Source organism: Chelonia mydas, chromosome 11 (assembly GCF_015237465.2).
Source record: "Chelonia mydas isolate rCheMyd1 chromosome 11, rCheMyd1.pri.v2, whole genome shotgun sequence".
In the NCBI taxonomy this organism is placed as follows: domain Eukaryota; kingdom Metazoa; phylum Chordata; order Testudines; family Cheloniidae; genus Chelonia; species Chelonia mydas.
In genome coordinates this window covers 64,589-81,400 of record NC_051251.2, presented here as the reverse complement: position 1 = coordinate 81,400, position 16,812 = coordinate 64,589, and the positions used below count along the sequence as shown (strand labels likewise).

General features: G+C 46.3%; 1 protein-coding gene across 5 annotated transcripts in view; it reads left to right on the top strand.

The window, feature by feature from the left end:
• The window catches only part of LOC102934044 (unconventional myosin-X), a 287,560-nt gene that overhangs the window by 214,382 nt on the left and 56,366 nt on the right, over positions 1-16,812 (top strand). For all 5 annotated transcript variants that reach the window (XR_006284703.1, XM_037912692.2, XM_043524831.1 and 2 more), the window contains one exon: positions 8,074-8,216. Coding sequence is in view for 4 of the 5 variants with exons in the window: in XM_037912692.2 (XP_037768620.1) it covers positions 8,074-8,216 (143 nt within the window). In the remaining variant the exon portion in view is untranslated. The remainder of the gene's footprint in view (positions 1-8,073; positions 8,217-16,812) is intronic.

The following is a 16,812-nucleotide window of genomic DNA, read 5'->3' as shown; positions in this document are numbered from 1 at the left end:
TGTTCTGTGTGGACTCTCCTAAAGGGCCCAACCTGGCAGGTGGCGTCTGAGCATGCCTACCAGACTGTGCTCCTGCATGTCACTTAGGCAGACGAAAGCCTGTCTTCCCCAGTTTGTGAATCGTCCTGGGGCCTAAAGCAAGGCTGCAATGTTCAGAGGCAGAAACATAGGTGCTGAGCAACTTTAGGCACCTACAGGGTTAGGTGGCAGCTGAGCAGGAGTTTAGTGGATCGCAGTGCCTAAAAAGAGGAATTAGGTATTTTTGTGGTTCACGGCCTTGGAACCCAAGTTAAATAAAAATGTACACATTTGAAAAGCTTTATGAGAAGACAGACATTTTCTGCAGAAAAAGCCCAAATTAACAAGTATATGCTCTAGCCTGAGGAAGGCCTCTCCAACATAATAAACTAAACTAAACTCTACTCTTACCGCTCCCTAACAAAAGCAAGAAAGGTCCTGTTAAAACACAGGGCGGTTCTGTAGTTCATACATTGTGCAGTTAAACTAACCAGAATACAAATCAGGGAGCATTTCACATTTTATTCAGTTGAATGTTCACTGTCAGCTACAAAAACAATGGGCTCATCCTACTTAAGTTTCTTACTGCATTTTTTTCTCCTGCAAGCTGCAGGGGCTTTCACAGTACAGTTATGGAATTTTTGTATTTTAAGGAATTCTGAGCTGTGTATTAAGGTGGAAAGTTTTAGACACTACTTCAGCTAGGCTCTTTACACTGAAGGAGTGTAGAATAATACTTAGGTCTGGTCTTACACTACAGACCTATATCGGTATAACTGTGTCACTCAGGTGTATTAATTCGGTTTAGAGCATCTTCGATAAAACGCTACAGTGGTACAGCTGCACCCATGCAGGATTTTGAGTGTAGACTTGCCCTTAGTCTCTATCCCATTGTAATCCCAGGTGCAAAGTGAGGTGGCTGGCTAGAGATGTAGGACTGGAACTTCTGCTTCCTAAGTCTGGCTTGACTCTCTTCTGCTCCACGGCACTGGGTATCAGATACAGAGGCTCCCCTCCCCCGCCACCCCCAGATTCACTTCTGATTCCTTAGAAGTTAGTGAATGCTCTCAATTAGGGGCTGTGTTCCTCTTGTCCCGTTGCTCACAAAGAGGGAAGAATTGGTAGGGGAAGTAGAAGTAGAAGTGGGAGGCAACCTGGGCAGCAGTCACCATGAAATAGTAGAGTTCAGGATCCTGAAGAAAGGAGAGCAGCAGAAGAAGGACCTTGGACTTCAGAAAAGCAGACTTTGACTCCCTCAGGGAACTGATGGGCAGGATCGCTCGGGAGGCTAATATGAGAGGGAAAGGAGTCGGGAGAACTGGCTGTATTTTAAAGAATCATAGAATCATAGAATATCAGGTTTGGAAGGGACCTCAGGAGGTCATCTAGTCCAACCCCCTGCTCAAAGCAGGACCAATCCCCAACTAAATCATCCCAGCCAGGGCTTTGTCAAGCCTGACCTTAAAAAATTCTAAGGAAGGAGATTCCACCACCTCCCTAGGTAACACATTCCAATGTTTCACCACTCTCCTAGTGAAAAAGTTTTTCCTAATATCCAACCTAAACCTCCCCCACTGCAACTTGAGACCATTACTCCTTGTTTTGTCATCTGCTACCACTGAGAACAGTCTAGAGCCATCCTCTTTGGAACCCCCTTTCAGGTAGTTGAAAGCAGCTATCAAATCCCCTCTCATTCTTCTCTTCCGCAGACTAAACAATCCCAGTTCCCTCAGCCTCTCCTCATAAGTCATGTGTTCCAGTCCCCTAATCATTTTTGTTGCCCTCCGCTGGACTTTTTCCAATTTTTCCACATCCTTCTTGTAGTGTGGGGCCCAAAACTGGACACAGTACTCCAGATGAGGCCTCACCAATGTCGAATAGAGGGGAACGATCACGTCCCTCGATCTGCTGGCAATGTCCCTACTTATACATCCCAAAATGCCATTGGGCCTTCTTGGCAACGAGGGCATACTGTTGACTCATATCCAGCTTCTCGTCCACTGTAACCCCTAGGTCCTTTTCTGCAGAACTGCTGCCTAGCCATTCGGTCCCTAGTCTGTAGCTGTTCATGGGATTCTTCGGTCAAAACCGGCCCAAGGACCGACCCTTGGGGCACTCCACTTGATACCGGCTGCCAACTAGACATGGAGCCATTGATCACTACCCGTTGAGCCCGACAATCTAGCCAGCTTTCTATCCACCTTATGGTCCATTCATCCAGCCCATACTTCTTTGACTTGCTGACAAGAATACTTTGGGAGACCGTGTCAAAAGCTTTGCTAAAGTCAAGGAACAACACGTCCAGATTAGATTAGTCAGGCATGACTTGCCCTTGGTGAATCTATGCTGACTGTTCCTGATCACTTTCCTCTCCTTTAAGTGCTTCAGAATTGTTTCCTTGAGGACCTGCTCCATGGTTTTCCAGGGACTGAGGTGAGGCTGACTGGCCTGTAGTTCCCAGGATCCTCCTCCTTCCCTTTTTTAAAGAAGGGCACTACATTAGCTTTTTTCCAGTCGTCCGGGACCTCGCCCAATCGCCATGAGTTTTCAAAGATAATGGCAATGGCTCTCCAATCACATCCGCCAACTCCTTCAGCACTCTTGGATGCAACGCATCCGGCCCCATGGACTTGTGCTCGTCCAGCTTTTCTAAATAGTCCCAAACCACTCCTTTCTCCACAGAGGGTTGGTCACCTCTTCCCCATGCTGTGCTGCCCAGTGCAGTAGTCTGAGAGCTGACCTTCTTCGTGAAGACAGAGGCAAAAAAAGCATTGAGTACAATCGCTTTTTCCACATCCTCTGCCACTAGGTTGCCTCCCTCATTCAGGAAGGGGCCCACGCTTTCCTTGACTTTCTTCTTGTTGCTAACATACCTGAAGAAACCCTTCTTGTTACTCTTAACATCTCTTGCTAGCTGCAACTCCAGGTGTGATTTGGCCTTCCTGATTTCACTCCTGCATACCCGAGCAATATTTTTATACTCTTCCCTGGTCATTTGTCCAATCTTCCACTTCTTGTAAGCCTCTTTTTTGTGTTTAAGATCAGCAAGGATTTCACTGTTAAGCCAAGCTGGTCGCCTGCCATATTTACTATTCTTTCTACACATCGGGATGGTTTGTCCCTGTAACCTCAATAAGGATTCTTTAAAATACAGCCAGCTCTCCTGGACTCCTTTCCCCCTCATGTTATTCTCCCAGGGGATCCTGCCCATCAGTTCCCTGAGGGAGTCAAAGTCTGCTTTTCTGAAGTCCAGGGTCCGTATTCTGCTGCTCTCCTTTCTTCCTTGTGTCAGGATCCTGAACTCGACCATCTCATGGTCACTGCCTCCCAGGTTCTCATCCACTTTTGCTTCCCCTACTAATTCTTCCCGGTTTGTGAGCAGCAGGTCAAGAAGAGCTCTGCCCCTAGTTGTTTCCTCCAGCACTTGCACCAGGAAATTGTCCCCTACACTTTCGAGAAACTTCCTGGATTGTCTGTGCACTGCTGTAGTGCTCTCCCAGCAGATATCAGGGTGATTGAAGTCTCCCATGAGAACCAGGGCCTGCGATCTAGTAACTTCCGTGAGTTGCCGGAAGAAAGACTCGTCCACCTCATCCCCCTGGTCCGGTGGTCTATAGCAGACTCCCACCACGACATCGCCCTTGTTGCTCACGCTTCTAAACTTAATCCAGAGACTCTCAGGTTTTTCTGCAGTTTCATACTTGAGCTCTCAGCAGTCATACTGCTCCCTTACATACAATGCAACTCCCCCACCTTTTCTGCCCTGCCTGTCCTTCCTGAACAGTTTATATCCATCCATGATAGTACTTCAGTCATGTGAGTTATCCCACCAAGTCTCTGTTATTCCAATCACATCATAATTCCTTGACTGTGCCAGGACTTCCATTTCTCCCTGCTTGTTTCCCAGGCTTCTTGCATTTCTGTATAGTCACTTGAGATAACTTGCTGATCGTCCCTCTTTCTCAGTATGAGGCAGGAGCCCTGCCCTCTCGCGCGCTTCTGCTCGTGCTTCCTCCCGGTATCCCACTTCCCCACTTACCTCAGGGCTTTGGTCTCCTTCCCCCGGTGAACCTAGTTTAAAGCCCTCCTCACTAGGTTAGCCAGCCTGCTTGCGAAGATGCTCTTCTCTCTCTTCGTTAGGTGGAGCCCGTCTCTGCCTAGCATTTCTCCTTCTTGGAACACCATCCCATGGTCAAAGAATCCAAAGCCTTCTCTCCGACACCACCTGCATAGCCACTCGTTGACTTCCACGATTCGACGGTCTCTACCCAGGCCTTTTCCTTCCACGGGAGGATGGACGAAAACACCACTTGCACCTCAAACTCCTTTATCCTTCAAACCCAGTAGTCTGCAGTGATCCGCTCAAGGTCATTCATGGCAGTATCATTGGTGTCCACGTGGAGAAGCAGGAAGGGGTAGCGATCCGAGGGCTTGATGAGTCTTGGCAGTCTCTCTGTCACATCGTGAATCCTAGCTCCTGGCAAGCAGCAGACTTCTCGGTTTTCCCGATCGGGGCAGAAGATAGATGACTCGGTCCCCCTGAGGAGAGAGTTCCCAGCCACCACCACCTGCCTCCTTCTCTTGGGAGCGGTGGTCGTGGAACCCCCATCCCTAGCACAGTGCATCTCATGCCTTCCAATCGGCAGAGTCTCCTTCTGTTCCCTTCCCTCAGATATATCATCTAGTCCACTCTCCGCATTAGTACCTGTGGAGAGAACATGAAAACGGTTGCTTACCTGTATCTGCATTGCTGGTACATGGACGCTCCCCTTTCTTTTTCTGGAGGTCACATGCTGCCAAATTTCTTCACCGTCCTCCTGTCCCCGCTGCACAGCCTGCTCTGAATCTTCAGAACGTTGTGTCCGTAGAAGCATATCCTGACGTCTGTCCAGGAAATCTTCAGTTTCTCTTATGCAATGCAGGGTCGATACCTGTTGCTCCCGATCTTGAACCTTCTCTTCCAATATGGAGACCAGCTTGCACTTCGTACAGACAAAGTCGCTTCTCTCCTGTGGAAGAAAGACAAACATGGCATATCCAGTGCAGGTCACAACAGCTGAACACTCACCATCCATATTACCTTCCTTCTTCGAGCTTCCTCAGGAGTTGTAGTGACTACTCAGAGAAGCTGGCAAGATGTAAGCCTCAGTGGGCTCTCCCCAGGCAAACTCGCAGGCAAACTCCCTCTGTTAGCATCTCTGCTGTTCGCCGCTCAGCTGACTGGTTTTTTATAACAGTCAGGCCCTCTCAAGGCTCACCTGGAACAAAGCATTCCCAATTCACACTTTTCAAACAGCCAATCAAGCACACGGTCAAACTGTCCAACTGTCCCCACAACAGACAGTCAGATACTCACCAGCACAGCCTCCCTAATGCAGCCCTTAGCGTACCTCCTCTCAGACAGATCCCAGACAAACTCCCAGGCAAACTCCAAATAAGAAGCCTTATTGGGCGCAGGAACAAACCATCCCGATGTGCAGAAACAATAGCAAATATGGCAGGCAACCACCTTGGCTTAACAGAGAAATCTTTCGTGAGCTTAAACACAAAAGGGAAGCTTACAAGAAGTGGAAACTTGGACAGATGACTAGGGAAGAGTATAAAAATATTGCTCAAGCATGCAGGGGTGTAATCAGGAAGGCCAAAGCACAATTGGAGTTGCAGCTAGCAAGGGATGTGAAGGGTAACCAGAAGGGTTTCTACAGGTATGTTAGCAACAAGAAGGTGGTCAGGGAAAGTGTGGGACCCTTATTGAATGGGGGAGGCAATCTAGTGACAGAGGATGTGGAAAAAGCTAATGTACTCGATGTTTTTTTTTTGCCTTGGTCTTCACAGACAAGGTCAGCTCCCAGACTGCTGCACTGGGCAGCACAGTATGGGGAGGAGGTGAGCAACCTCAGTGATGAAAGAACAGGTTAAGGAGTATTTAGAAAAGCTGAACCTGCAAAAGTCCCTGGGGCTGGATGCAATGCATCCAAGGGTGCTGAGGGAATTGGCTGATGTGATTGCAGAGCCATTGGCCATTATCTTCGAAAACTCGTGGCGATCGGGGGAGGTCCAGGAGGATTAGAAAAAGGCAAATATAGTGCCCATCTTTTAAAAAGGGAAGGAGGAGAATCCAAGGAACTACAGACTGGTCAACCTCATCTCAGTCTCTGGAAAAATCATGGAGCAGGTCCTCAAGGAATCCATTTTAAAGCACTTGGAGGACAGGAAAGTGATCAGGAGCAATCAACATGGATTCACCAAGGGCAAGTGATGCCTGACTAACCTGATTGCTTTCTATGATGAGATAATTGGTTCTGTGGATATGGGGAAAGTGGTGGATGTGATACATCTTGACTTTAGCAAAGCTTTTGATTTGGTCTCCCACATTATTCTTACCAGCAAGTTAAAGTATGGATTGAATGAATGGACCATAAGGTGGATAGAAAGCTGGCTAGATCGTGGAGCTCAACAGGTAGTGATCAATGGCTCAATGTCTAGTTGGCAGCCAGTATCAAGTCGAGTGCCCCAGGGGGGTCTGTCCTGGGGCCGGTTTTGTTCAGCCTCTTCGTTAATGATCTGGATGATGGGATGGATTGCACCCTCAGCAAGTTTGCAGATGACACTAAAGGGCGGGGAGAGGTAGATTCACTGGAGGGTAGGGATAGGGTCCAGAGTGACCTAGACAAATTGGAGAATTGGGCGAATAGAAATCTGATGAAGTTCAACAAGGACAAGTGCAGAGTCCTGCATTTAGGACAGAAGAATCCCAGGCACTGCTACAGGCTGGGGACTGCCCGGCTAAGCGGCAGGTCTGCAGAAAAGGACCTGGGGATTACAGTGGACAAGAAGCTGGATATGAATCAAGAGTGTGCCCTTGTTGCCAAGAAGACAAACAGCATATTGGGCTGCATTAGTAGGAGCATTGCCAGCAGATTGAGGGAAGCGATTATTCCCCTCTATTTAGCACTGGTGAAGCCACATCTGGAGTATTGCGTACAGTCTGGGGCCTCCCACTACAGAAAGGATGTGGACAAATTGGAGAGAGTCCAGTGGAGGGCAATGAAAATGATTAGGGGGCTGGGGCACATGACTTACGAGGAAAGGCTGAGGGAACTGGGCTTATTTCATCTTCAGAAGAGAAGAGTGAGGGGGGATTTGATAGCAGCCTTCAACTACCTGAAGGGCGGTTCCAAAGAGGATGGAGCTTGGCTGTTCTCAGTGGTGGCAGATGACAGAACGAGGAGTAATGGTCTCTAGTTGCAGTGGTGGTGGTCTACGTTGGATATTAGGAAAAACTATTTCATTAGGAGGGTGGTGAAGCACTGGAATGGGTTACCTAGGGAGGTGGTGGAATCTCCATCCTCAGAGGTTTTTAAGGCCTGTTTGACAAAGCCCTGGCTAGGATGATTTAGTTGGGGTTGGTCCTGCTTTGAACAGGGGGTTGGACTAGATGACCTCCTGAGGTCTCTTCCAATCCTCATCTTCTATGATTCTATAATTGTCCTTAACAGTAATCTTAGAGGTAGATCCCTGGCTGGTGAGAACTGACATAGTTCCATTGACTTCATCGGAGCTATGACAATTTCTACCAGCTGAAGATCTGCCACCTAAGATGCCTTTCTTTGTCCTAGGAGGAATTGTGTCTCTCTCACTAAAGTACTGAGGTGTCAATCCTCAGCTTATGTTGAACCAAGCAGTGGGACTTGAGGGAGGATGACAGGAGTCCATGAGAGGCACCTCCATGCTATTATGATTGGCGTGTGCCACAGATCCCATGCCTGCTGTCTGAATACACTCCTCCCCACAATTTGTAATCCAGTCTAGGGGGGCTCTTTCCCCTGTTAAATGTTCCCCCAACTCTCCATAGTATGTTTTCCATAGGTCTGACTGGCATTGCTTATGCTGAGGCAGAGGGGCTGATGGTTAAAGGTGAAGGCTCAGGCTATGGCTATGCAGGCCCTTTGGCAGAGGGGCTGATGGCTGAAGAGAGGTGCTCTGTCTCAACCGTGCTTTTGCTCCAGACATGGATCTGATATGACCAGTTTTAACTCTCATGTTTTCTGGCAGGCCAAATTCCTTTGTGATCATCACAGCAAATCGAGTGATTCACTGTAACAGTGACACCCCAGAGGAGATGCATCACTGGATCTCGCTCCTACAGAAACCCAAAGGCGAATCCAGGATTGATGGTCAGGAGTTTCTTGTGAGAGGTAAAAGGAAACATGTACTGTAACCTTATTCTGCACACAAACTCAAAGAACACATCATCAACATGTCACAAAATGGAAATCCAAACGTGTTTGGATATGTCACTCACATATATGGAGGTGTCTAGTGTTTGGTATTATGCTAGTTCTGGTCTTATCTAGCCCCTTCATTAATGGACTGGAAGGGGGAGTAAACAGCATGTTCTCTTCTGAAAATTGCCTGTGTAGATTCTCATCATTATGCTGTGTGAGCCCTTGACCCACCCTCGCTGCTGCTTTGTGATCTGCCTGAGTGGGAACCTGGCCTCCTTCATAGCTGATGGACTGTTTATTGCTGTCCCTAATGGTGGAGAACCATATTTATCTTAGATGTTGTCAGCCTTTTAGAATTATTGAACCTTCATTTCTCTTGAGCTTGATTAGGACTTTGTGATGAAGGGTTTTAGGTGGCAAGGTATAAATGAGCCATCTGCCCAAGGGGAAAGAGAAGGCATGTCTCACAAGGGTGGTCTCTTTTTGATGCCTTATGTAGCACATTGGTAGTGGTCACTTGCCTGGAAAAAGAGGAAGACATATCACAGACAGGCTAAGTCTATCCATGATGGGCTCATACATTGTCCCTGGATCAGATAGTTCTCAAGAGGGTAACAAAGTAGATGAATTGGTTCTCACCCCCATATGTGCTGGAACTGGGGGGTGCTGCCGTACCACATGGCTTGAAATAGTTTCCATTATATACAGGGTTTACAGTTTGGTTCAATGGCTCTCAGCACTCCCACTATAAAAAATGTTCCAGCGCCCCTGCTAACCCACCACGTGCTCCATGTCCAGCAGTCTGTACTGTGGTGCGTTCCCCCTCTTCCTGCTGGTGGTAGGCAGAACTAAGATTGACAGCCAGCCTGGGACCAGGACTGCCGCTTGGTGGAGAACCTCCAAAGTTCTCTGCTTTCACTCCTACGCAGACAGCAGACTAGGGATCTCCTTATTGTAGCAGAGTCTTTAGGGATAAGATTTCTTAAAATTATGAATTTAACTAAATGGAGACTCCAAACAAAATATATTTTTTTTTAAACAAAGATGCTCTCTGTTGGCCAGGAATTTTTGAGCCAGGCTTACCCTTCTTGAGGGCAGGATTACAGCAGAATCAGACCTGTTTTCCCCTTCTCTCTTGGCACATTACAAATAAAGAGAACTGCAAATGTCCCCCAAGCCTTATTCATTCCTTTGCAAGAGTACTGCGACCGGACTGAGAGAGTCTGGTCGGTGTCCCCTCAGAGGGCAACCCAGAGGCATGAGCATGGTTCAGTTCCCTGCAGTCTTCTAACCCCCTCATCGGCATGAGGGCCTGCTCCATGCTGAGCCGTGGAATTGGGCTGCAGAGTCCCTTCCCCACACTATGTGGCATGCAGAAAGTGCTGTAGCTCCATCCCATAATGGTGCCTGAATTTCCTGTGGAATAAGCAGCCACTATTGCTGCTGCCAGTGACACAGCATCCTCTCCTCTGACTTGCCAAATGAGGATTTCAGCTCTACCGGTCCTTCCAGCCCTGGTGCAGCCAATGTGGAGGAAGATGACCACCCCAGCACCTCTTCCCCTAGTACATTCCTTGGAACTCTTAACTCCCTCAGCTTCAGGGGTTTCTCCTGAAGTGGCTCTACTTTATTCTGGACGGAAAGGTGGGCTATGTGAGCATAGAGTCTTCTCCTACCAAAGAAACAGAAAAATCCCTCTCTCATTCTCTAAAACTCTGCCCCCTTGGGGACATGTTCATCAGGACCCTTCTTCTGAAGGTCCCTCCACTTCAGGAACAGGGTGGTGACCTCCCCCGTGTTCTCTTCCAAAACAGCTGTTAAAGTTCAAAGGGCAGAATCCAGTGACTAACCCTCACAGAGAAAAAAGAAGATCAGTTAAAAAAAAGACCTGCAGGTTCAAAGAGTCCTCAGTTCAGACTCTTATCACAAGTCCTTGTGCTAAGTGAGGAGGCAGGTGCTCCTGCAGGGATTGTTGGACTCAGAAAAAAGGGAAAGTCAAAGAAGAAGAATGCTTCTCAACCCTCCTCCTAGTCTTCTCCACTGGGGAGGAGTCTGAAGAGCCATAGGCTAAAAAATTTGAGATATAGGAACAAGGAGAGGTAAAATTTTTCGTCCTCATCATCCAGTTTGATTTCCTTCGAGGAAGGGGAATTATCTATTTCAGACCAGGCAGCACTAAAGGAGGATTTATGAGACTCTTTTCCCTCCTCTAATAATTAAGTGTATCTTATGGAAGGTGCTAATCACAGTGGAAATGCTCCCTGGAACAGTCCACAAACCACCACTACCCAAAGAAGTCCAAGAAGACCTCTCAAATACTTTCATAGAATATCAGGGTTGGAAGGGACCTCAGGAGGTCATCTAGTCCAACCCCCTGCTCAAAGCAGGACCAATCCCCCAATTAAATCATCCCAGCCAGGGCTTTGTCAAGCCTGACCTTAAAAACTTCCAAGGAAGGAGATTCTACCACCTCCCTAGGTAACCCATTCCAGTGTTTCACCACCCTCCTAGTGAAAAAGTTTTTCCTAATATCCAACCTAAACCTCCCCCACTGCAACTTGAGACCATTACTCCTTGTCCTGTCCTCTTCTACCACTGAGAATAGTCTAGAATCATCCTCTCTGGAACCACCTCTCAGGTAGTTGAAAGCAGCTATCAAATCCCCCCTCATTCTTCTCTTCTGCAGACTAAACAATCCCAGTTCCCTCAGCCTCTCCTCATAAGTCATGTGTTCCAGACCCCTAATCATTTTTGTTGCCCTTCGCTGGACTCTCTCCAATTTATCCACATCCTTCTTGTAGTGTGGGGCCCAAAACTGGACACAGTACTCCAGATGAGGCCCCACCAATGTCGAATAGAGGGGAACGATCACGTCCCTCGATCTGCTTGCTATGCCCCTACTTATACATCCCAAAATGCCATTGGGCCTTCTTGGCAACAAGGGCACACTGTTGACTCATATCCAGCTTCTCGTCCACTGTCACCCCTAGGTCCTTTTCCGCAGAACTGCTGCCTAGCCATTCGGTCCCTAGTCTGTAGCTGTGCATTGGGTTCTTCCGTCCTAAGTGCAGGACGCTGCACTTATCCTTATTGAACCTCATCAGATTTCTTTTGGCCCAATCCTCCAATTTGTCTAGGTCCCTCTGTATCCTATCCCTGCCCTCCAGCGTATCTACCACTCCTCCCAGTTTAGTATTGTCCGCAAATTTGCAGAGAGTGCAATCCACACCATCCTCCAGATCATTTATGAAGATATTGAACAAAACCGGCCCCAGGACCGACCCCTGGGGCACTCCACTTGACACCGGCTGCCAATTAGACATGGAGCCATTGATCACTACCCGTTGAGCCCGACAATCTAGCCAACTTTCTACCCACCTTATAGTGCATTCATCCAGCCCATACTTCTTTAACCTGCTGACAAGAATACTGTGGGAGACCGTGTCAAAAGCTTTGCTAAAGTCAAGAAACAATACATCCACTGCTTTCCCTTCATCCACAGAACCAGTAATCTCATCATAGAAGGCGATTAGATTAGTCAGGCATGACCTACCCTTGGTGAATCCATGCTGACTGTTCCTGATCACTTTCCTCTCATGTAAGTGCTTCAGGATTGATTCTTTGAGGACCGGCTCCATGATTTTTCCAGGGACTGAGGTGAGGCTGACTGGCCTGTAGTTCCCAGGATCCTCCTCCTTCCCTTTTTTAAAGATTGGCACTACATTAGCCTTTTTCCAGTCATCTGGGACTTCCCCCGTTCGCCACGAGTTTTCAAAGATAATGGCCAATGGCTCTGCAATCACAGCCGCCAATTCCTTTAGCACTCTCGGATGCAACTCGTCCGGCCCCATGGACTTGTGCACGTCCAGCTTTTCTAAATAGTCCCTAACCACCTCTTTCTCCACAGAGGGCTGGCCATCTACTCCCCATGTTGTGATGCCCAGCGCAGCAGTCTGGGAGCTGTCCTTGTTAGTGAAGACAGAGGCAAAAAAAGCATTGAGCACATTAGCTTTTTCCACATCCTCTGTCACTAGGTTGCCTCCTTCATTCAGTAAGGGGCCCACACTTTCCTTGGCTTTCTTCTTGTTGCCAACATACCTGAAGAAACCCTTCTTGTTACTCTTGACATCTCTTGCTAGCTGCAGCTTCAGGTGCGATTTGGCCCTTCTGATTTCATTCCTACATGCCCGAGCAATATTTTTATACTCTTCCCTGGTCATATGTCCAACCTTCCACTTCTTGTAAGCTTCTTTTTTATGTTTAAGATCCGCTAGGATTTCACCGTTAAGCCAAGCTGGTCGCCTGCCATATTTACTATTCTTTCAACTCATCGGGATGGTTTGTCCCTGTAACCTCAACAGGGATTCCTTGAAATACAGCCAGCTCTCCTGGACTCCTTTCCCCTTCATGTTAGTCCCCCAGGGGATCCTACCCATCCGTTCCCTGAGGGAGTCGAAGTCTGCTTTCCTGAAGTCCAGGGTCCGTATCCTGCTGCTTACCTTTCTTCCCTGTGTCAGGATCCTGAACTCAACCAACTCATGGTCACTGCCTCCCAGATTCCCGTCCACTTTTGCTTCCCCCACTAATTCTTCCCTGTTTGTGAGCAGCAGGTCAAGAAAAGCTCCCCCCCTAGTTGGCTCGTCTAGCACTTGCACCAGGAAATTGTCCCCTACGCTTTCCAAAAACTTCCTGGATTGTCTATGCACCGCTGTATTTCTCTCCCAGCAGATATCAGGAAAATTAAAGTCACCCATGAGAACCAGGGCGTGCGATCTAGTAGCTTCTGCGAGTTGCCGGAAGAAAGCCTCATCCACCTCATCCCCCTGCTCCGGTGGTCTATAGCAGACTCCCACCACTACATCACTCTTGTTGCTCACACTTCTAAACTTAATCCAGAGACACTCAGGTTTTTCTGCAGTTTCGTACTGGAGCTCTGAGCAGTCATACTGCTCCCTTACGTACAGTGCTACTCCCCCACCTTTTCTGCCCTGCCTGTCCTTCCTGAACAGTTCATAACCATCCATGACAGTACTCCAGTCATGTGAGTTATCCCACCAAGTCTCTGTTATTCCAATCACGTCATAATTCCTTGACAGCACCAGGACCTCCAGTTCTCCCTGCTTGTTTCCAAGGCTTTGTGCATTCGTATATAAGCACAAGCTGAAGCAAAGAAAGAATTGTGTTCCACTCCACGGTGATATTTGAAGACGCAATCAAGACTTGGTGGGAGTTCCCTAGCAAAGCCAACAGACAGATCCAGTATTTCTGTTCCTTGCTGAAAGACAAGGAAAATTTAGTTACTCTGCCGAAGGTGGATGCAGCAGCCACTGCCCTGGTCAAAGACACTAATCACTTCATCGGGAGACTTTATTATAAGAACCAACGGGCCGAAAAACAAAGCATCTCTAAGAAAAAACTCTGAGGCCTCAGGCCTGCTGGACTCTTCAGTAGCCTTTTGTTTTGTCGGGGCTACTCTAGCCTCAATAGACGGTATGACCAAGTTAAGCCTGGTTCGAGATAAAAAACCGAAAGCAAGTTTGAACAAGTTCTAGCTAGCAGCTTCCTTTTTTGTAGATGCTTCGTGGGATTCCCTTAGATTTGTGGCTTGCTTTGTGGATTCTGAAGTGGTAGTACAAAGATACCTCTGGATCCACTTGTGGAAAGCATATATGCCAGCAATACACCTTATGACCTCAGCCAAGTACTCAGAGCGAGCTGTTTGGTGAGGACATGGACAAAGTGATAGCAGGTGAGAAGAAATCTCCTGTCTTTCATCAAACTAAGAAGAGCTATAGACCTTCCATTCATTATGCCATCCTCTTTTCATGTTTATCAGCCCACAAGAAACCCAGAAAGAGACTAGAAGAGGTAGATGGTCCCATTTCACCGAGTCTGGAAGCTTTACATGAGGCTTTTCTGTAAGATCATCAAAGAAGAACCATCTGCCTGACATATAGTGCCCCATATCTGTAAAGGTCTCTTATTTGCGGGGAAGCTGCAAGTGGGAAACATCTATTTTAAACACAAAGGTACTAGAGACAACTCTATGGTGTTGTGCCGTTGAGCTGACCCAATCCCACAGAGACAAGTTCATAGTCTCTACCAGATCAAAAAACCCAATCAGACACCAAAGAGTGAAAGAAGCAGTCAGACTTCTTCTCTGAATCAGAGCCATGGAGCAGTACAAACAAAACAGAGACTTTGTGGAGTGTATGCCAATGTTTTGATATCTCCAGTGGAGAATGGGGACTTGAGCGATCTTAGATCTCAGGGCACTGAACAAATCCATCAGGTCTCTGAAATTTCACATGAAAAATATGAAGTCTTGGCCTATGTAATACAGGAGGTCAGACTAGATAAACCCAGAAGGGACCACTAGATTAAAATCTGTTCTATCACTGAGGCTCTTATCACCCTATGATTTAATAAGTTCAATAGACCTCAAAGAGGCCTATTTTTTTCTTCTAATCACGGAGAGCTACCAAAAATTTCTATTCTTCTGTTACAGCAGAAAGCATTTCCACTACATGACTCTCCCTCTTGAGCTAGAAACTCCCCTGCAAGTATTCACAAAGAGCCTGGTAGTTTTAGTGGCCATGCTGAGAGAACTGGGGAGGAAACACATACATCCCTACTTAGATGATCTCCTCATCAGGTCCTTGTCCTATCTGACAGACATTCAGGGTCTAGAGGAGACAGCAACCTGCTAACAGGATCATGGGTTTCTGATGAACATAGAGAGTAAAGTCACCTCCAACCATCTCAGTGACTGCTGCACTTAGGAGTTATCCTGGGCCGCCAAGGCAGACAGGAAGTTCGTATTAGACAAAAGACAACAGCAAATCCTATTCTTAATTCACCAAATATCATCTGGTCATCAGACATCAGTAAAACTGCTGGCAGAACTCCTCAGCCTGTTAGTTTCATGTATGTACACTCTACAATGGGCTAGATTTCAGATGAAGATGCTCCAGAAATACCTCCTGCCATACAGGGAGGAAATTGCAACCAATCATAATCTGAGTCACTGTTCCAAGCTCAGTCACTTCCTCCTTTGAGATTCCAGTAGAGTATCCAGTGTCAAAGCTGGTGACTCTTGATCACCACTAATGCCAGCCGTCATTGACGGGAAGCACACCTGTACTGGTCAGGGGATTCAGTCAAATCTGGAGAAGCAGAGGAGTATAAACCGTCTAGAACTAAGGGTCATTAAACTTGCCCTTCTCCTCCACTAGCATCACATACTCATCCACACAGATAACATCACTAGAGTGGCATACATCAGCCCAAAAGAGAGGAATGAAATTTTCCTCCCTCCACAAGGACACTTGGACAGAGCAGCATCTTCTCTTAAATAAAAAACAGCCATGCTTAGGACAGAAGTGAGAGCAGATATATAAAATAGAGCTTTTATAAAAAAAAAAAAAAAAGAAAGAAAGAAAAAAAAAGTTGTTGATAGGAATAAATTTTAATTAGAAGTAGGGCTGTCAAGCGATTAAAAAATTAATCATGATTAAACGTAGTTTTAATCACACTGTTAAACAAAATAGAATACAATTTATTTAAATTTTTTTGGATGTTTTATATATTTTCAAATATATTGATTTCACTTACAACACAGAATACAAAGTGTACAGTGCTCACTTTATATTATTTTTTTATTACAAATATTTTCACTGTAAAAAATAAAATAGTATTTTTCAATTCATCTCATACAAGTACTGTTATGCAATCTCTATTGTGAAAGTGCAACTTACAAATGTAGATTTTTTTTCTTACATAAGTACACTCAAAACCAAAACAATGTAAAACTTCAGAGCCTACAAGTCCACTAAATGTAAAAATGTAATAAGAAAAGCCAAAAAGGAGTTTGAAGAACAGCTAGCCGAAAACTCAAAAGGTAATAACAAACTGTTTTTTAAGTACATCAAAAGCAGGAAGCCTGATAAACAACCATTGGGGCCCCTGGACGATCGAGATACAAAAGGAGAACTTAAAGATGATAAAGTCATCGCAGAGAAACTAAATGAATTCTTTGCTTCAGTCTTCACAGCTGAGGATGTTAGGGAGATTCCCAAACCTGAGCCATCTTTTGTAGGTGACAAATCTGAGGAATTGTCACAGATTGAAGTGTCACTAGAGGAGGTTTTGGAATTAATTGAGAAACTTAACAGTAACAAGTCACCGGGACCAGATGGCATTCACCCAAGAGTTCTGAAAGAACTCAAATGTGAAATTGTGGCACTATTAACTATGATTTGTAACCTGTCCTTTAAATCAGCTACTGTACCCAATGACTGGAAGATAGCTAATGTAACGCCAATATTTAAGAAGAGCTTTAGAGGTGATCCTGGCAATTACAGACTGGTAAGTCTAAAGTCAGTAACGGGGAAATTAGTTGAAACAATAGTAAAGAATAAAATTATCAGATACCTAGACGAACATAAATTGTTGCGCAAAAGTCAACATGGTTTCTATAAAGGGAGATCATGTCTTACTAATCTATTAGAGTTCTTTGAGGGCGTCGTCAAACATGTGGACAAGGGGGATCCAGTGAACTTACTGT